The sequence below is a fragment of the Nycticebus coucang genome, chromosome 6 (genome assembly GCF_027406575.1).
Source record: "Nycticebus coucang isolate mNycCou1 chromosome 6, mNycCou1.pri, whole genome shotgun sequence".
NCBI lineage: Eukaryota > Metazoa > Chordata > Mammalia > Primates > Lorisidae > Nycticebus > Nycticebus coucang.
In genome coordinates, this window is record NC_069785.1 from 111,273,392 (window position 1) to 111,295,832 (window position 22,441).

At 37.6% G+C, this 22,441-nt stretch overlaps 1 protein-coding gene across 1 annotated transcript in view; it reads right to left on the bottom strand.

Moving 5' to 3' along the window:
• Positions 1 to 14,965: 14,965 nt before the first annotated feature.
• Positions 14,966 to 22,441, bottom strand: part of CWF19L2 (CWF19 like cell cycle control factor 2) — a 174,126-nt gene continuing 166,650 nt past the window's right edge. Inside the window, exons 19-20 of the mRNA XM_053595609.1 lie at positions 19,701 to 19,802; positions 14,966 to 16,504 (exon numbers count right to left, since the gene is read on the bottom strand). Coding sequence (XP_053451584.1) covers positions 16,361 to 16,504; positions 19,701 to 19,802 — 246 coding nt within the window. The 3' untranslated portion in view covers positions 14,966 to 16,360. The remainder of the gene's footprint in view (positions 16,505 to 19,700; positions 19,803 to 22,441) is intronic.

Sequence of the window (22,441 nt, forward strand, 5' to 3'; positions counted from 1 at the left end):
GTTATACACAAAAGTAAAATATTTGTCAATAAGAGCACAAAGTAGACAGGTGGGAATAAAAGTGTATTGGATTTCCCATCCAAGTACCAACCAGGCACAGCCCTCCTTAGCTTCCAAGATCACATGAGGGTGGTATGGCTGTATATATGTACCAAGGACTACTACTCACCCTTAAAAAACATGGTGAACTAATACCTTTTGTAACAACCTGGATGAAACTGGAGACCATTCTTCTAAGTGAAATATTACAAAATGAAAAACAAACACTACATGTACTCCGTATTAAGTTGGAACTAATCAATTAACTTATGTGCACACATGGAAATAACACATCAAAATCAAGTAGGTGACGGGGAAAGAGAATGGGTAAATTCACACCTACCAGGTGCAATGCACACTGTGTGAAGGGTACACTTATAACTTTGACTCAATGGTACAAAGGCAATTTACATAACCAAATCATTTATATACCCATAAAATTATAAAGCAAAAATTTTCAATATAAAAATATACAATAAACTGTATTGTAATAAAATGACTCTGGCTGGCAACTCAAAGCAACAGAAACAAACTAAGAAACTTGAAATAACAAATAAGAATGTTAATATAACAAATGCTATACATATATGTGTTTATACTACTCTTTTCTCTAGATTTCTTTAAAAGACTTAACATATAAAATAATAATACCTTGTATTTGTAACATAAATTTACAAAATATGTATAACAATAATAGGATAAAAGGTAAAAGTGAGAATAGAGCTATCCAGAATGACATTTCTACGTCTCACTGAAACTAAGACAGCATAATTCTAAACTAGATTCTGATATATTAGTATGAACTTGGGAAGTCCCACTAGTAGAAAGGATATTTAAAATACAGTGAAAAAAATTAAATAAATCAAAATAGTACACTAAAATTATTCTTAATGCAAAAGAAAGTTGAAAAGAAGGAGAGAAGAACAAAAAGTGCATAACCTATGGGAAACAGATGGCAAATGGGAGATGTAAATACAACTATGTGTAACAATAACAATATTGAATATAAAGGAATTAAATAATCTAATGACAAACCAGAGACTGTCAGACTGGATTAAGAAAACAAGTTCCAACTCTATTCTCTAACTACATTCTGTCTCCAAAAGACACACTTTAGATTCAGATACAAATAGACTGAAAGTAAAGGAATGCAAAAGGATATATCATACAAAAGGCAACCATGACAAAGCTGAAGTGGCTACACAAATAGATTTTACAACAAAAGTATTAATAGAAACATAATAATGAATAATCTATCAGGAAGATACAACATTTATAAAGATATATGCACCTAACAACAGAGCCACAAAATACATGAAACAAAAACTTAGAGAAATAAAAAAATAGGCAATTATACAACAATAGTTAGAGATTCCAATATGTAACTTTTAATTTTTAAAAACCCACTAGGTAGACTATCAACAAGAAAATAAAATACCTGAACAACACTATATATTAACTAGATCCAACAGAAACCTATAGAACCTTTATCCTATGGTAGGAGAATACATATTTCTTCTCAAATATTCATGGAACATAATCAAGGATAGATGCCAGACCACAAAACAAGCCTCAAGAAATTTAAAGAATTTAAAATTTAAACTTGAAATCAGGCCAAGTTTGTTCTCCAACCACAATGAAATAAAAATTAATGATAAAATCCATAATTTACATTAAACACAGAACACACATAAATACCAGATAGCACTGCAAGTGTTGTAAACCAAAAACTACAGCTGATGCAGGAAGATTAGAAAGGCATTAGTTATGTGAGATATTAACAAACCACTCTCAATAGAAGACAAAATAAGAAGACTTTTTATTAATATTACCAATTTGATCTCCTTACTCATTCTTGGTCTGATCAGACTTTCTATTTCTTCTCAACTAAGTCATTGCAGTTCTGTTTCTAGGAATTTATCCATTTCCTCAAAGTTATCAATTTACCATAACTGTTCGTAGTGTTACTGGAGGAAGAGGGTGCAGCCACCTGAGAGGGTCTGACTGCCTGTCACTGTCCAGCCAAAAGGCAGAGACAAGAATCAGGTCCACCCAGCTTTACTGTCAGAAGGCCAACAACAAGAGTAGCTCCTCAAATCTGTTCTGACTCAGAAATACAATTCTAATAGTTTTTATAATGAGATACAAAGAAACAAACCTAGAAATTTTTAACTTTATCTAAAAGAATCATCAAAGAAAACAACATAAAGGTAGCCTTTAACATGTAATAATACTCAAACATAAAAGTAATCTTTAACAATGTAACAACACTAAAGTCTCGTAGTCATGGAGAAATCTCAACCCTCAAAGTCTTTTGAGATGAGCATCCTCATAGTCATGGAGAAACCTCAACCAGATAAACACAGCAGGTATATGGGGAAAGAACGTGGGCTCAGCAAACTAGGTCAGCTGTACTGCTTCAGCTTAGCTTCTCAGACTCCATCTTGCAGGCCATTTTTCTGGCTTCAACAGTAATATTCGATGATCCTTTGTATTTCTGTGGCATCTATTGTAATGACTCCTCTTTCATTACTGATTTTGTGTCTTCTCTTTTTTTTTTTTTTTCTTTGAGACAGAGTCTCACTTTGTTACCCCGCTGTATAGTTGCCGGGAGCCAAAACATATCACAAAAATGCCCCTTGCTAGCCTGCTTGATTTGCGGTTTTACGAGCAAACTACTCTCGGGAATTCAACCATAACAGCAACGGTACTTTCCGCTTGCGTATCTCTTCAAAAATGCACCCCCCACCTTAGGGACCTTCTCCTAGTAATTTTCCAGAAACTAGCCCCCTCCCCGCCCTGTTAGGAATAGCCCTTAGTTACTTCCTCGTTTGTGTGCTTATAAGTCCAGCTGAAAAATAAACTCGACGGAGCTTGATTAGACTCTTGACTTGCTCTCATTCTTTCATATCTCTTGTCCCCTCATTCGACTGACCCCCTTTGTTTCCCAGGTCCCTGTTGAATTCCCCGCAGGCCGGGGCAATTGGCGCCCAAACGTGGGGCAAGGGTATGGGGGTGTCATCAAACGTTGCTGCCAGTAAGGGTACCCTTATCATTGGATTGCCGCAACACGAAGGTTGTGAGTGAAAATCCGCACTGTGATCACCATGCCACAAGAAGGACGTGAGTGAAGATCTGCACCGCGATCACCGCAGAATTGCCCACCTGTGAGTCTGATCCGTCAAGGTAAGAGAAAGCAATGAGTTTATGGGACAAACGTTAAGTAAACATGACTCGTTTATTCAGGGACTCAAGGAGTCCCTCAAGACATGAGGAACTCAGGTAAAGAAAAAAGATCTCTATAAATTTTTTGTTTTTATTGGTGATATCTGTCCTTGGTTCCCCCAAGAAGGCACTATTGATGTTCTAAGATGGACTAGAGTTGGTGATTGCCTAAAAGATTATTATAGAACATTCGGCCCTGAAAAAATCCCCGTTCAGGCATTTTCCTACTGGAATTTGATCTATGAAATTTTAAAAACTTACAACCAATGGCCTGATGTCCAAGAGGTTGTTAAAGGAGAGAAGGCGCTTAAAGAACACTCCAGACCACCCTCAGCCTGCACTTCTGTTTCTGTTCCTATGCCTGAGCCTGACACTCCCCCCAATCCTGAACCTCCCAAACCTCCTGTTAACTCCCTATACCCCTCCCTCGAGGAGCCCCCCCCGACCCCCTCTCCCCCGAAGAAACGACCAGCCGGGAAGAGGAGGCCGCTAAGTATCACAATTCTGACTGGCCTCCCTTCCCTTCCGTCCTAAATCATCCCCCTTCCTATGCTTCTGCCCCTCCATTTTGTGCTCCGATTCTAGGCGTAGAAACTCCAATTGAAAATGTCAAACGCAAATTATGTCAAGAGGTCTCCTCCCTTAAGGACTTACTCCAAACAAGAAAGGAACATTTAAAACTCATTCAAGAGTTACGTGCTTCTCATTCATTATCTGTGCCACACCTCGTACCCCTACTACAGTATTTTGGCAACATGGTCCTCTCTTATGGACCCACCTTCCTGCTTCCCCTTCCAAGATTCTCGTCCCTTATGCTACCTTAGTTGCCAACCTTGTCCGTTTAGGACGCGAACAAAGTCATCAGTTCTTTGGCAAGGATCCTGACAGGTTAATATTACCCTATACAAAAGACCAGCTAAACTGGCTCTTACAAACCACAGATGAGTGGCCAATTACCTGTTTATCTTTTTCCGGTGCAATTGACAATCATTGCCCTGCCGACAAATTACTCCAATTCAGCAAAATTCACCCTTTTATTTTTCCAAGAATAACTTCCTCTCAACCACTTCCTGAGGCATGCCTTGTATTTACCAACGGCTCCTCTAATGGTCTTGCTGCCTACACCATAGACGGACAAACCACCACTGTCCAATCACCTTTTAAATCAGCACAACTTGTAGAACTTTATGCAGTAATTCAAGTCTTCTTAACCTTAACTAATCATCCTTTTAATCTATATACTGATAGCGCTTACATTGCTCATGCAGTTCCTCTCCTTGAGACAATTCCCTATATTAAACCCTCCACCAACGCCACCCCCCTTTTTATCCACCTCCAAAAATTAATCAACTCCAGAAATTACCCCTTTTATCTTGAACACCTTCGCGCCCATTCTGAGCCCGGTCCTCTCACCAAAGGAAATGCTTGTGCTGATGCGGCCACACGCCTCACCTTCCCTATTTCTGTAGACCCTATTGCTGAAGCCCAGCGATGCCATGCCCTACATCATTTAAACGCCCAAACCCTACGGCTAGCTTTTAAAATTACCCGGGAACAAGCACGACAAATTGTTAAACAATGCCCAGCCTGTGTCACCCTACTACCCTCCCCTCATATAGGTGTTAATCCCAGAGGTCTAATTCCTAATGATATATGGCAAACGGATATTACACACATCCCTGAATTTGGCAATCTCAAGTACTTGCATGTAACTATAGACATCTTCAGTGGATTTATATTTGCTACCCTCCATACTGGAGAAGCCTCCAAAAACGTTATCGCCCATGTCCTTAATTGTCTCTCAGTCATGGGCAGACCTAAAATCATCAAAACTGACAACAGCCCCGGATACACCGGAAAAAACTTTCAGTTTTGCCACCAAATGCAGATTAAACATATTACTGGCACACCTTATAATCCTCAGGGACAGGGCATCATTGAACGTGCTCATCAAACCCTTAAAAATACCTTTCACAAATTAAAAAAGGGAGAATTATACCCCACGAAAGGATCCCCAAGAAACATTCTTCATCATGCCCTATTTGTCCTTAATTTTTTAAATATGGATGCCCAGGGCAAGTCTGCCGCTGACCGCCTTTGGCACCCAGAAACAAATAACAATTATGCCACAGTCCTATAGAAGGATCCACTCACCTCAAAATGGAACGGCCCAGACCCAGTTCTTATCTGGGGCCGAGGATCCATATGCCTATTTGATACCAAAGAAAATGCAGCCAGATGGCTGCCTGAAAGATTAGTAAAACAAATTGATAACAATTCTAAAATCCAGGGAGAAAAACCTCCCTGAGATTATCTTTCTCCTTTCCCTTCCAGAACCACGGATTTCCATCCATGATGCTGCCTTATCTCCTGATCTTCTACCTCCCGGTACTGGGCCAACCTGTTCCAGCGGTCACCAAGCCCTTCGCTTGGTGCTTTTATTTAACCAAAAACTCGACTGATGAAAAAAGGTTTCGGCCACCTCCTAGCCACTGCCAACTGCCCGCCTTCTGGATGCAGTTCTACCAATTTTCTTAATTTTACTGACTTTGTCTATTTCTACAAGAAGAATGTTGTTACTTTGTTAATGAATCAGGCATAGTAGAGACACAGATTGACAAACTTCATAAACTTAGCTTAGATTTAAAAAAACAAAAATTTTCTTCTGAGGCAAAAGAGTGGTGGAAATCCTCCATGTACTCCTTACTCATGCCTCTTGCAGGTCCCCTTATTAGCTTGCTATTAATAATCACCCTTGGACCCATCATTCTTAACAAAATCATGAATTTTATCAAATCACAGATTGACTCCCTGGCATCAAAACCCATTCAAGTCCATTATCATAGACTCGACCTTGCAGACCGGAGCCTTGAGGAACCTAACAACAAAGATATTCCTTCGGGAACCGCGTAAGCACTATGCATGTTGACTCACCGTCATATGTGAGTACAACCTGGGTACCTTTTTACAGGGTGCAATAAAGACACTGCAAAGGGAAGGCATAAATAGCCTGAGTCCCTTGGAAGCAAACCTGATTTGCATAGAGGTTAGTGTCGTAAAAATTTCTCCTCTCCTCCCCAAAAGACACTCAAACTTATCATGCGGTCATTATGCCCGCGGGAGGAATCAGGTCAATACTTCCCCCCAAAAGGTTAATGCCCTCTCCTCTACGCTGACAACTGACAGACCCCAACAAATTTAAAAACTAAAAGGGAAGAGATGCCGGGAGCCAAAACATATCACAAAAATGTACCTTGCTAGCCTGCTTGATTTGCAGTTTTACGAGCAAACTACTCTAGGAATTCAACCATAACAGCAACGGTACTTTCCGCTTGTGTATCTCTTCAAAAATGCACCCCCCGCCTTAGGGACCTTCTCCTAGTAATTTTCCAGAAACTAGCCCCCTCCCCGCCCTGTTAGGAATAGCCCTTAGTTACTTCCTCGTTTGTGTGCTTGTAAGTCCAGCTGAAAAATAAACTCGACGGAGCTTGATCAGACTATTGACTTGCTCTCATTCTTTCGTGTCTCTTGTCTCCTCATTCGACTGACCCCCTTTGTTTCCCAGGTCCCCCATTGAATTCCCCACGGGCCGGGGCATATACTGTCATGGCATCACAGCTCACAGCAACCTCAAATTCTTGGGTTCAAGGGACTCTTTTGCCTCAGCCTCCTGAATAGCTGGAGTACAGGCTCCTATCACAACGCCCAGCTATTTTTAGAGATGAGTTCTCCCTCATGCTCAGGATGGTCTAGAAACTGTGAGCTCAGGCAATCTACCTGCCTTGGCCCCCCAGAGTGCTGGAATTACAGGTATGAGCCACTGCGCCTGAATGATCTTGCAGCTTCTTTTTTTCTTAGTCTAGATAAATGTTTGTTGATTTGTATCTTTAGAAAAACTTTTTTTTTTTTTTTTAGTTTTTACTTCACTTCTTTGTTTCTACTAACTTTGGGCTTGGTTTGTTCTTTTCTTTCTAGTTCTCTGAGGTATAAAGTTAGGTTGTATATTTGAGAGCATTCTTCTTTGATACAGGTGTTTAAACTGCTTCAGTTGCTACCCATAAGTTTTGGCACACTGTGTTTCCATTTACTCAAAGATATGTTTTAATATCCCTTTTAATTTATGACCCCATGGTTGTACAGAAGAATTTTAATTCCACATATTTTACATTTTCTGAAATTCTTATTATTCCTAGTTTCATGCCATTATGGTTAGAAAAGATATTAAATATTATTGGAATTATTTCTGTGTATTTCATATTGTGTGTTGTCATGCTAACTTTAATTTTCTAATTGTTAAGGGTATACAATAGATATCTGTATATTGAACTTAAAAAAATAATAAAATGGGGTGGTGCCTGTGGCTCAGTGAGTAGGGCGCCGGCCCCATATGCTGAGGGTGACGGGTTCGGACCCAGCCCCGGCCAAACTGCAACAGAAAAATAGCTGGGCGTTGTGGCGGGCGCCTGTAGTCCCAGCTGCTCGGGAGGCTGAGGCAAGAGAATCGCGTAAGCCCAAGAGTTAAGAGGTTGCTGTGAGCCGTGTGACGCCACGGCACTCTACCCGAGGGCGGTACAGTGAGACTCTGTCTCTACAAAAAAAAAAATAAATAATAATAATAATAATAAAATGGTAAACATTAAAAAAAACAAGTAGTAATACACCAAAAAAAATTTTTGTTGTCTTATTTTGTGGCTTAAAATGATCTATCCTGAAGCAAGTTCCCTATGTGCCTTATAAGAATATTTATTCTTTCTGTTGGATGGAATGTTCTGCATATATCTATTAGATCATTTTGGTCTAAAGTATAATTCAATTCCAACTTTTCATTATTGATTTTCTGGCTGGCTAGTCTGTCCATTGTTGAAAGTGGGTATTGCAATCCCTATTATAAGTATTACAGTCTAACTCTCCCTTCTGATCTATCAAAGTATCTTTTATATATTTAGGTACTCTCCATTTGGGTGCATATAGATTTATAACTTTTATATATTCTTGATAAATTCACCCCTTTATAATTATACAATGACCTCCATTTCTTCTTACATTTTTTGACTTAAAACTTATTTTATCTAAGCATAGCTACCCCAGTTCTTTTTTCCATATGCATGAAATACATTATCTAACTACCTACCTTTAGTCTACGTACATCTTTAAAGGCAAAGTGTCTTGTAATCAGTACAGAGAGCGGTATTTGGTTTTAAAAAATCCATTCAGCTATTCTATGACTTTAATTAAAGAATCTAATCCATTTATATTCAAGATGATTACTGATAGGTAAGCACTTACTATTGCTATCTTGTTAACTGTTTTCTGGTTTTCTAAATCTTTTTTTTTTTTTTTTTTTTTTTTTTTGTAGAGACAGAGTCTCACTGTACGGCCCTCAGTAGAGTGCCGTGGCGTTACACGGCTCACAGCAACCTCTAACTCTTGGGCTTACGCGATTCTCTTGTCTCAGCCTCCCGAGTAGCTGGGACTACAGGCGCCCGCCACAACGCCCGGCTATTTTTTTGTTGCAATTTGGCCGGGGCTGGGTTTGAACCCGCCACCCTTGGCATATGGGGCGGGTACCCTACTCACTGAGCCACAGGCGCCGCCCGGTTTTCTAAATCTTTTGTTCCCTTCTTCCTCTCTTGCTGTCTTTGTGATTAGATGATTTTTCTTTAATGGTATGCTTTGATTCCTTACATTTTATTCTATGAACATCTCATATAGGTTTTTGCTTTGTGGTTACCATGGGTATTACATAAAGCATCTAGCTATAACAATGGTTATTGTAAGCTGATAACTTTGAGCATATAAAAAATCCACACTTTTGCTCTTCGCATTTTATATTTTTGACCATCACAATTATATCTTTTTATATTGTGTATTACTTAGCAGATGATTGTAGCTATTATGTTAATAGTTTTGTGTTTTTATCTTATTAAAGAGATAAGTGATTGACACAGTACTACAATATTCAAGAATTCTGAATCTATTTATTTAGCATTATTGTCAGGAACATCAGGTAGTAATTAACTCCATCAGCTTTTGATTGTCTGATTCTTTCTCTCTCCTTGATTTCTGAAGGACAGCATGGCCAAGTAAAATATTCCTTGTTGGCGGTGCTTTCTTAAATTTTTTCCCTCAGCACTTTAAATATACCATCCCACTCTCCCAGCCTTTAAGGTTTGTGCTGAAAAACCTGCTGATAACCTTATTGCTATTGCCTCCTATCTGATATGCTTTTCACTTACTGCTTTCAGGATCATGTCTCTCTACATTAAATTGTATGTCTCAGTGTCATCTTATTTGGACTGAATCTTACTGAAGACTTTTGACTTTTCAGCACCTGGGTATTTTTACTTTTCCTCAGATTTGGGAAGTTTTCAGTTTTGTTTTGTTTTTTTTTTCCAAAATAAGTTTTTCTGCCCACTTCTCCATCCTTATTTCTTAAATTTCTATAATACAACTGTTAGCTTATTTTATTCTGTGCCATAAATCCCATTAGCTTTCTTCATTCCTTTTCCTTCTTTTTCCTCCTCTGACCATGTATTTTCAAATAATGTCTTTGAATTACTCTTTCTTCTTGATCAATTCAGTTAATATTCTTTACTGCATTTTTCATTTCATTCATTTTTCTTTAGCTCCAAATTTTATTTGGTTCTTTTAAAGATTTCAATTTCTAATTTTATTGATGGCTTTCCAGATTTCACAGAATTGATTCTCTGAATTTTCTTAGCGTTCCCTGAGCTTCCTAAAAACAGTTATCTTGAAGTCTTTGTCAGGCAGTTTAATCATCTCCATTTCTTTGGGGTTCACTACTGGGAAATTACTGTGTTCTTTTGGCGAAGACACGGATTCTTGGTTATTCATGTTTTTTGCTGCCTTGTAAGAAATTGTTCGCAAACTTGCAACCGTGCACTTACGCTGCCAGCACTGTACCAACAACTCATCACCTCGGTACATCAACATTCTTACAGTTGTGTTCGTGTCAACATATGGCAGTGTCCTGCTGAGTGACATTCATTACCGCTGTTGCAAGAATGTGAGAGCAAATAAATGAATTACAGCAAAAAAATGTGAAATTTCTTGCTAAACTTAGAGTGCAAGTGATATCAGGGACATGTTAGTCTAAGTTTATGAGGATAATGCCACTAAGAAAATGGCAGTGTACAGAGTAAACTTTTTTTTGTTTACTGATGAAGAGAGGTCAGGGTGGCCAATAGTGAGCTGAATGGCTAAAAACACTGCAAAAATTCATAAATTGTGCTTCAAAATTGTGGGCCTTGAGAAGCAGAGCAGACCAAGTAAACACTAATAAAGAAACAGGAAATTCTTAACTGAAAATCTTGGCATAAGAGAGGTGTGTGCAAAATGGTTCTGAAGGATGCTCACTGATGAGCAAAAGCAAAGGAATGCCAAAGTTTTACAAGACCATTTGGAGAGGCAAAGTGATGTTTTGGGCTGTATTATCAGTGGTGATGAAACATGAGTGAATATGACCCTGAAACAAAGCATCAAATTCTCCATAACCAAAAATACTTCATCAGTCCAAATCAAGAGTCAAAACAGTATTGCTAATCTTTTTCATATTAAAGAGCATTATTCATTATGAATTTGTACCAACTGGACAGTTTACTACCTGAAAGTGCCAAAAAGGTTGCATGAAAAAGTAAGATAACATGACCTGAAATTTCACCAACTCATAGCTCTTGCACTATGACAATGCACCAGCTCACACAGCACTGTCTATGACGGAGTTTTTAGCTAGTAATCAAATGGCTGAATTATAACACCTTCCATACTCATCTGATCTGTCCCCCCCACCCGCCGCAAGTTTTTCTTTACCTGAAGATAAAGGAAGTATTGAAAGTAAGACATTTTGATGACATTCAGGACATCAAAGAGTAATATGATGACAGATCTGATAACCATTCTAAAAAAAGAGATCCAAAATTTCTTTGAAGGGTGGAGTAGGCACTGGCATTGGTGCACAGCTTCCCAAGTGGAGAACATTGAAGGTGACTATAATGATATTCAGCAATGAGGTGTGTAGCACTTTTTCTAGGATGTGTTCATGAACTTAATTGTCAGATCTTGTAGCTTGATGTCTACATATTCGGTCATTTTATGGGCTGGTTTCACCAGGAAAATACATTGCTCTATGCAAAGGTGCAGCAGTTCTGGCTTCAGAGAAGGCACGGTATCCAGTGTTGATGAAGACTGAAGGCATCTTTGGAAGCCAATGCGGCGAATGTCCTGGCAGTGGTGAGGGCTGCTGGGACCAGAGGCAACGGCTGCTAAGACCTCTCCAATCTCTTTTTCTCCCACTTTCAATAAAGTATGTTAGAGAAAATAAAATATTAAGAATATCATAAGGAAGAGAAAATATATTTGCCATGAAGTGGAAGGAAGCATATCATCATAAAGATCTTTATGTTGAGCAGATTGAGGAGGAAGAGGAAAATCCATGTGTAAGTGGACTCACATAATTCAGCCAGTTTGTTAAAAGGTCAACTTTGTGGGCGGTGCCTGTGGCTCAGTCCGTAAGGCGCAGGCCCCATATACCGAGGGTAGCAGGTTAAAAGGTCAACTGTGTAATGTATAGTTACACTTCTTACCTTCCCTCCTGTGTCACTGTTGTCATTTATTTATCCATGTAGCTGTCCTTCCAGTTGTCCTTTACATACCTGATAATTTTTGACAGGATGCCAGATATTTTAACATGTTGTGACTACTAGACATATCTTTATTCCTACAAATATTTTTGAGCTTTGTTCTAGAATGCTGCTAAGTTGTGCAGAAAGAGTTTGATCCTTCTTCCTCTTATCTTTAAAATTTATCAATACTGATTGATGGTTGGTCTTGTGATAATTATTCTGTACTACTTGAGCAATTATTTCACACTACACACTATCATTAGATGTACTTTACCTAATTCCCAGTCAAACATGAAATCTTCCACTCTGGCTGGTGGAAAATATTAGCTCTAACTCTTTCAGGTAGTTTTCATACATGCATGCACTCATCAGCACACAGAAACTCAGAGGTGACCCTATGCACATCACAGAATTCTCTTTCTGTGAAGTCATTCTCCCTCCAGTAATCTGTCTTGCTGCCTTGTTCTCTCCTGGTTTACAGTTCTATTTCTTCTATTTGGGTAGTTTGATAGGCTCTGCCCATTTTTTCTCATTTTACCCTACAGCATGAAAACTTTCCTAAAGCAGTAAAAGAGGGCAATTCAGGACTCAGTTTCATCTGTTTCCCTTCTCTTAGAGATCACTGTACTTGGTTGTATTGTGTGCCATGCCTTAACTGTTATTTCATGTATGTTGTCTGTCTACTGTCTATTTTAAGCAGTAATCAACAGTCTGTGGTCACTCTGTATAGAAGTGTAATTCTTGAGCTATTTCTTATTAAAAATAAAGGATGACAGCATAAACTGTAAACCTAGAGTTCAGAGGTCAGAGCGAAGAGCCACAGAATCTTCTCAAGGAGCTAGAGCTGATGACCTAACCAAGAAATTATCAATATATGTCTGACTTAATTTTAGCATATTAGTGAACAATGACTTCCCTCTAGTGATTGTGCCTACCACAGTCAATGTATGTTTCCCTTACTATTGTATGTTTGGGGGGGGGGTGTGTGGGTGGGTGTGTGTGTGTGTGTGTGTGGGTGTGGGTGTGTATGTAGAGGACAGATCACTTCTCTCTTACGTTTATTTCAGATGTGTGGAAACACATCCAAGGAGCCTCACCCCCATCTGGACCTGATTTAGAGCCTAAGCCTAATGCTCTACTGGGATGAAATTTTCTTAAGAGGATTTGAATCCATTTTTCATGTAGGAGGAATGTTAATTTGCCACCAGAGGCAGCGTTGTGGTGAGCCTACCTGTTAAGAGGTAGGATTAGGATCCCTTCTTCTTCCCTCTGTGACAACTATGACATACAGCAAAAACAAAACTGTGCCAATCATCTGGGCCCAGGCCCTAAGATATCCAAGAGCTATGCTTTGAAATGGTGGCTCTGAAGAAAGCTAGAACCCATATACAAGTCCAACCACCATGAAATTACCGTACATGGTGAAAAGTGATGCCTTGTCATTCCAGCCAGGCGCCAGACATGTGAATGAAGCCATTCTGGACAATTCAGACTAACATCCACCACATAAAGAACAGAGCCCACCCAGACATACGACACAGTAGTCTCTGACGTCTGAGCCTCTGTAGCTAAGGCCCCAGAGCCCATGAAACAAGGCAAATTATCCAGACGAACCCTGACCAAATGGCTCACCTACAGAACAGGAGAAACAGTAAAATGGCTATCATCACAATCGACTCAGTTTTGAAATAATCTGTTACATGGCAGTAACTCCACCAGAGTTCAGAGTGGATACACCTACAACAAACAAAAAAACAGACACAACAGGAAAGCCACATTGCCTCTGGATCCATGATTCTCCAGTTCAAGAAAGACCTTTCCATAGTACTTACCACCTCTGGCATTTTCTAGATAATTCATTTATTTTGTTTAATGTTTGTTTAATGTCTGTTTTGTTACAATTTAAACTCCTCAAAGATGGGGAGTTTTACTGTCATTCACTAATGTCTCCTCTACATGCAGAACAGTGACTAGCATGTTGAAGACATTAAATATTTGTCAAATAAGCCAACTTTGAAAATGGTATTTAAGCCGATTATAATGATGGGATTACCTTGGGGATGAATGCAGCAGAGAAAAGAAAAGGTTTAAAAATGGGTGTTTCCATATTCAGAAGCTGAGTATAGGGAGAGAAACTAGCAAAGGCAACAGAGAATAGAACTAGTATAGAAGAAGAAGAAATAAAAAACAGTATTCTAGAAGCAAAGTAAAGAGAATGTTTCAAGAAGGAAAAGTGATCAAGTATGTTACCGATAATGCTGACAGATAAAGGTGAGCACTGGATATTATTTGCTGGATTTATCCGTGTGGAAGGTGGTGGACGTTCTTGACATGGACAGTTTAGTAGAAGGATGAAGATGAAACCTAACTGTACTGAGAATAGGAGAAGAAAGGAGAGAGAGGAAAAACTTTTTCCTGTCAATTGAAAAGATGGGAAGAGGGGGATGTGATGTTGGGGTTTGTTGTGGATATACTATAAAATTATTTTTGCATCCCAATAAAAATAATCCATAAAGTAGAGAAAAACCTAATAATATGGTGAGAGTAAGGGCAGTTGAGTAGGTGAGAGGCAATAAAATCCAGTATATAAATGAGTATGAGATAAGAACAGCCACACGATTTATCTATAGTTAGGAAGAGGAAACAGCACATGGGACAAATGAGGTATATTGATAGACGTGTCAGAAACTCCCTTCTATTTGGTTCTATTTTCAGTAAAATAGTAAGGACTTCAGCTGAAGGAAGACATGAAATAGTCCTTTAGCATTATATTCAAATACACTTGCCACATACCTTAGAACTTCTCACACTGTGTTGCGATGATGGACATGTTTCTTTCTCCACTAAACTGTAGAGTAACTTAGGGCAGGCGAAGTACTTCTTATTTTTGTACTACCAGTATGTAACACTGTGCTTTACAAATATTTGTTGATTCACTGAATAAATAAGTGAATGTTATAGAATCCCTTAAGATTTTGGAGCAAAGTCAAGAGAGTTTGAAACCAGCAAAAAATAAAACATCCATCAAATGTCTATTTGATATATATTTAAATGTAATTTGAAAATACTGAAACCTGAAACCATTTATTTCAATTTACCTGTGAAATTAGAGAAACTATATATAGAACATAAACATTTCACTTTTTAACATATTAAGGAAGTAATGAAATGCTGATATTAAAAATAAAATGTGTCCTGGGAAGGGTGCAGGTAACATTTACTAAGTGAAGAGTATAAGGGTTTGAACACAATAATTAAGAAAATGCCATGAAGGCTATGTTCACCAGTTCGGTGGAAATATTTCAGACTGTATATGGAACCAGCACATTGTACCTCATGATTGCATTATTGTACACAGCTATGATTTAATAAAAAAGAAATAAATTAAAAAGAAAGAAAATAATAAAATGTGTCGAGTTATGAGTAACTCTGGACTATGGTTCATAGTGACTCTAAGTATTCAATGTTTTATGACAAAAGTTCAAGATTACACTCCAAAAAGACCAACATGTTTGAAAAAAGTTACTATAACAGTATCTTCCATATTAAAAAAAAACAGGGGCACTCTTACACCATAGTCGTATTTTTAAAGGATAGGGTTTTCTCTTTACATCAAGCATTGAGAACAAATAAAAACTAAGTACCTGGGATAGACTGAAGGACAACAGAACTCCCAGAGTTTAGAATATTCTCATTACTAAAGATTTTGTGATAATCAATACCATTCAAAAATGATATGGCTACAAATTTAAACTTTCTTATCAACCCCAAACATCCTTAAATTGTGTTATTTGAAACAATTATTTTTTTGAAACAATTATTTTTAAGTCCACCAAAATTCAAAGATACTATTTAAAACTCCAGAAATAAAAACAAACTTGAATCATGAATATTTTATACTTTTACTATTATTTAATTTTTTAATACTTTGAGACATTCTTTTCCCTTTAACAAAAAGAACAGTGGTGATACTATATGCTGCAAGTAGAAAATTAAGATCTGTTCTATAAAACGCTAAGATCTCTTCTATAAAATGGAAAAAATTTCAATTATTACTGTCTTATTCTAAAACATGCCAAGCAACAGACTTAACCTTGAAGCAGACCCATTTCTCTCTGAACCAAGGATTTTTCTAGGCTCCTAAATACTCCTCCAGAAAAGCCCTTTTCTAAATTAACTGACTAGTTCAGAACACCAAGTATGGACAGACCAGGAATGTGAGCAGGCCGTCCAATGTACACATACACAGACACATGTGGAAGTCAGTGAAATGAATGAAGTCTTTAGGAGCAGGTGGGGAAGAAAACACTACAACTGCATGAGTTGTCAGGAACCCAGAGCAGTCTGCTGCTGTCAATCTCTTTCTATGATCCGAGGGTCAAGTGTTTAGTGATATATAATGGAAATAAAACTGAACAGGATCTGAAGAGAAAATTAAAAATGAAAGTTAGGCCTCAACATTTTTTACTTTTGGTGAAGTCATATGGTTTCCACCACTGAGCAAACTGTAGCGCCTTCTTCCTCTGATCCTCAAAGCTTTCTCGGATTCCTTTCCTCCAAAGTCTTGGTTCTATATCCAACATCCCACCAATGATTTCCTTTTAAAGAATGAGAAAAATACAAATACATGCATGTATAAGTAAGAACAAAGACAGGGATGAAACTATTTCTGTTTATTCTGCTATTAAATGTAGCAAGTAAATGTTAAATGTTCTCAGTTAGTTCTTACTACAACACCCTGTGACTCTAGGAGCCCCGGCCGGCAGCACCTCCTGTTGGCAGGCGTGCACTTTGCTGCTTGTTGGCACATCTACCAGATGGCAGCAAATAGGAGGGAAAGTGAAACTTAATGAATGTTAGCCACACTAGCAGCTCTCACAAACAGTTTGGAGAAAAGTTAATCAACCTATGCCAATGATTAATTTTGTTGCTCGACTGGAGTTAAAGCTCAAGCTAATGTTCTCTCCACCACCCAGTATATTGATAATCCAGTTGGACGTCTTTTTTCAGGAAACAAAATCATACTTTAAAAATCATACTAATCATACTAATCTAAATAAACCTAGAATTAAAAATTATAAATCATTTTCATTTAAAATGTCACATTCTCTATTAAGAGTATAAATGTCTTAACACAATAATTAAATAAGTGAGGTGAAAGCTATGTTAACCAGTTTAATGTGAGCATTCCAAATTGTATATAAAATCAGCACATTGTGCCCCATAAATGCAGTAATGTACACAATTGTACATTATGATGTACTAAATGATGTAATAAAAAAATAAAAAGTCACATTCTCAAAGCCCTAAAAGATTAAGAAATTAATCAAACTTATATATGTGAGTATCCATGTACAGAAAGATACGGAGGAGATTTGTAACGCTTAGAGACAGGGCAGACGGTAAAACAGAAATATACTGTGCAGCTGTGCCATGTGGTGATATCTTGGACAAATCACACAACCTCTGATTGTAAGTTCTTCACCTTAAATATACCATGAGAAGTCACACTGCTCAAGCAAATGACTTATAATGTAGGGGCTACAAAGATAACTGAAATATAGCTATCTGTCTTCAGAGATCTTAGAATAGAACATGGAGCTGTGGTAGGAGCTGTACACTGGACTGCCTTACAAAGCAGAATAAGGTTAAGTGTGAAACCAGACCCTCTGCAGACTCAAAAAAAGAAGAACTTCCATTAGTTAAGTCAGAAGAAGCTTCATGGAAAAAGGAATCCTCTATCAGCAGGAAAGGGAAATAATAGGGACAACAGAAACAGTAGATCACACACAACATGGAGAGAAATGGGGCAAATTTATTTTAACAGTTCCTTGGCATCAGTCCAAGTAAGCAATGTAGTTCAAGAAAGCCCAGCTTATAAAAGTGGACCTAAAATTGTCTCCATAAAACATGAAGTTTTGTCTTATATATACCACATAGGATTGATTCTTTTTTTTTTTTTAGGTTTGGCAGGGGCTGGGTTTGAACCTGCCACCTCCAGCATATGGAACCGGCGCCCTACTCCTTTGAGCCAAAGGAGCCACCCCTAGGATTGATTCTTGTTCTATTACTGAGGCAACTGTTAATGGACAGAAACCACCCCAATAACTTCTTCTTGCCCTCTCAACAACTGCTTAAGGAGGCCAAAGGAAATTCTTGGGCCCATAGGCCATTTCCTGAAAAACAGACTTTGAGGAAAATGGCTCAGTGACATAACGTCGACTGGGGAAATTTTCCTTTTAACCTTTAAACAGTATCATACCCATAACACATAAACATAATATGTGAAGGGAGGTAGTCCCCAATTAAATTTACACAACTTGGGAAAAAAATGGGCATTTTACTTCCTTTTCACTAAAAGCAGGTTTTTTAAAAAAAAATCAATCCAGAGTCTGATGCCGTTCAGTTACAAGCTCTACTAAATATCAACAGAGTTTTTCAGGGCAGTGAAAAAAAAAAATTCTTTGTAGTTAACTCTGAAAAAATATTCCGAAAATTTCTCAAAGAGGTTTCTGTAATACATTACAAAAGTTCAAAGTTATAGGTGACTTTGGGCCTCTGGTTAACCCATTAAAGACAATCATGTAAAAAGTTTGAATCTAAAACTCTGTAAGAGTTGAGCTATCTCTTGGCACATCCCTGTTCATTGTAGAAGATGTCTTATGCAGGAGGTAAAAGTGCGGAGGAAAGGGGGAGTAGAGCGAGGAAGCAGGAACCCCAAGCAGAAGCATTAAGGAATTGGCTGCATAGGGCTGATATGAGAGGAGAGGCCTGATCTACACTAGAATGAGAGGTTACTTCCTAGAGGTATTACCATCCAGGCTTCTTGTGACTATTTCAGTTGCTGCATTAATTTCATTTCAGTTCCTGACACTAGCTAATACACTTCCCAGAAACTCTAGACCAGGGGTCCTCAAACTGCGGCCCGCGGGCCACATGAGGCATTGTGATTGTATTTGTTCCCATTTTGTTTTTTTACTTCAAAATAAGATACGTGCAGTGTGCATAGGAATTTGTTCACAGTTTGTTTGTTTTTTTTAATTATAGTCTGGCCCTCCAACGGTCTGAGGGATAGTGAATTGGCCCCCTGTTTAAAAAGTTTGAGGATGCCTGCAGACCTTTAATTTAAGGACTATATTCCTAGAAAGCAATCTGTAGCAATGGAAAGGACATACTGGCAAATCAAAAATTTGCACTCTAATATCCACCTAGAAAGTATCAATGTAAAATGCGTCATGTATGCTTCTTGGATCGTACCTCATTAACTATAAGTGAGGAGGTGATATGATTTGTTCTCTAGTCACCCATGACCATAGATATCCCTGTTTCTGTCATTTATTCGCATATAGCGCTGGGAAAGTTACTCAATCTCTCTGTAGCTCAGTTTATTCATCTGTAAAATGCAAGTTGTATCTACACAATGGAATCAGTGTGAGCATTAACTGAGAGCTTAGAACAGTAGCTGGCAGCCTGTAAGCCCTAATAAGTGCTAGCAACTACCATCAATCTCAGCACAAGGCTAGTTGACTCAAAAAAAACCAAACCATTATAATCACGGCTATGTTAAGAAATGCTCAGTTCCAAAGTGACATCAAAGTGACAATCCTGACTCTCTTATAAATAGTCTATTTTTTTTAATTGTTAATAGTTTTTCAGTTCTCTCTGAAAATTTGGTGGAGCAGTCCTCACCAACCTCACTGCACACTGTGCCCAAAGTTCTGATTTTGCTTCAAAAGAAAGGCATCACCAAATTGCTAAATTCTACAATGTTATCAAATTTATGAGTATACCTACCTTTCCAAAGTATGGAGGAAATTTGTGCTGATCTTCAATGACATGGGCAAACCCTCCTCGGAGGCCAAAATCCACAGAGAAATAAGGTAAGCCTTTGGGAACCTAAGTAAACAGACAAATCATGTATGAAAGACAGCATGAAATCAGAAAATAATTCTTAACCCCTATTCCTGCTCCCTGGCAAGACAGTAATTAAGCATCTCTCAAGATAAACATATAAAATAAATTTCCAGTTCTAGAGATACTTAAGCAATGACCTAACATTCTGAGGAAAAGATTTCATTCTCGTGGCCTTTCAACCAGATACTTGTTCATCATATCTAGTAATTATAATCAAAACCAATTTTTTTTTTTTGTCCTTGGGGAAAACCAGGGTAAAAGGTGCTTATTTTTTGTAATATAATTACAGAGTGATTTTCCTTAGACCACACAAATAGAGAATAAGAATATGCGTTCTTATATTTTACTCACAATGCAGAACAGGAAGCAGGGCTCGGCCACATTGTTTATAATATCCCTGAATCCTCACTGCTATATATTTATCAAAGATAAATTATACAATAAAAATCATAATTGTTTATTAGCTGGTGAGAGGGTATAGCGATATTTAGTTTACCAAACTTTCTTTGAAATATCTCTAGGATTAACTATTATATTTTATCCTTCCCATCCTTCCTCCTTTTCCCCTCCTTCCCCGCCCCACAGTATTTTAAACTATATTTTAACCAGAAAAGGCCATAATTTCTTGTTTTCCCTATCAATTAAGTAGATCTTGTGTCCTTCTTAGACTTTTTATGAAGCTACAACTTAGTCACTAGAATTTATCTAAGGGGGTCAATTTATAGTAACATTTCACTAATCCTCTCATACAATCAGTATTTACTAATTTGAGCACTGAATCACATATTACTTCTTAACTATATGAAGTTTGTATTGTCCTCAAGGAGGCATGACTTAGAAGGGCACAGTATGGTAGACTGATAATCTTAAAATATTATAAAGCAATTAAAATGAGGACTTACACTAAGTTGTTCATGTTACAGAAAAATAAAAAATTAAAATCAGCTTAAAACTATTATATAATATTAAAAGCAGAAAAATGGGTTACTATTTTATGGCTTACTTTTTCTATATTTCCACACGTTTAAACATAATTATCCTTCTATGACCTTGACAGGAAAAATAAAAGTAAAAAAGAGACAGGTAAGGTTTTAAATTACAGCTCTGATTCTTATAAATATGTGACCTCAGACACACATTTACCTAACATTTCTGAGTTTCTAGAGAAATACAAAGAGTTCAGAGGTTTGCAGTGAGGATCAAATAGGACAACGTAAATAAAGCGTCCAGCCCAATTCTTGGCACAGAGAAGATTATCTGAATATAGAGGATTATTACTTTCATTACTATCTCCCATACAAGAATGCCTTGTGCAGACCCAGTGGTCAAAGAAAAAAGGACTGAAGGCTCCATTTGAATATTTTTGCAAAAAAAAAAAAATGAATATTTTTGCAGACTGAACTAGATTAACAGGTATGAAGCATGACTCTGAGTGACTACAAGAACCTTATTAAAGACTATCAAGTAGAGGACAATATTTAAAGGAGAGGAATAACTTGAAGAAGAAATTTGGGACAATATGCCTTTTGTTCATATAATACTATGGTAGGCAGAATAACAGTTTGCTAAAGATGTCAATACCCAAGTCATCATTTTGCCATGAATATGTTACTTTATGTGGCAAAAGGAACTGTGCAGATGTGATTAAGTTAAAGATCCTGAAAGGAGAATATCCTGGGTTATCCATATAGGTCCAATGTAATCATAAGGATGCTTGTAAGAGAGAGACAGGAAGGTCAGAGTCTGAGAAAGATAAGAAGATGTGAAGGTCAAGGAAGGGGCCATAAGCCATGGAATGTAGGTGGCTTCTAACAGCTGGAAAAAGCAAAAAAACAGACTCATCCCTAGAGCCTCCAAAACAAATGCAGGCCTAGTGACACCTTAATTTAGATGAGAGAAATCCATTTTATACATGTGATCCACAGAACTGTAAGACAATAAATCTGTGGTGTTTTAGGTCACTAAGCAATACCAAAGGTAAATAAATTGGACTTAACTAAATTAAAAGCCTTCTGCACAGCAAAGGAAATAAATTAAAAGCCTTCTACACAGCAAAGGAAATAATCAACAGAGAAAACACAACACTAAAGAACAGACGCAAATATTCTCAACCTATACATGTGATAAAGGGCTATATCCAGAACAAAGAACTCAAACAAATCTTCAAGAAAAAAAAAAAACTATCAAAAAATGGACAAAAGATATGAATATAAGTTTTTTAAAAGAAGATAAACAAATAGACAAATGAAAAAATGCTCAACATCACTAATTATCAGAGAAATGCAAATTAAAACCATAATAAGATACGACCTTACCCCAAGGAATGGCCATTATTAAAAAGGAAAAAAAACAGATGCACCAAGAGACTACAAATTAGTACAACTTTTTATGGAAAACAGTATGGAGATTCCTCAAAGAAATAAATTACCATTCAATCCAACAATCCCACTACTGGGATTTCCCCAAAGGAAAATAAGTCATTTTAACACTCAAATTTTACTGTAGCATAATTCCCAATCACAAAGATGTTGAATCAACCTAAGTATCCATCAATTCATGAGTGGATAAAGAAAATGTGGTATATATATACCAGGAAGTACCACCCACCTATAAAAAGGAAC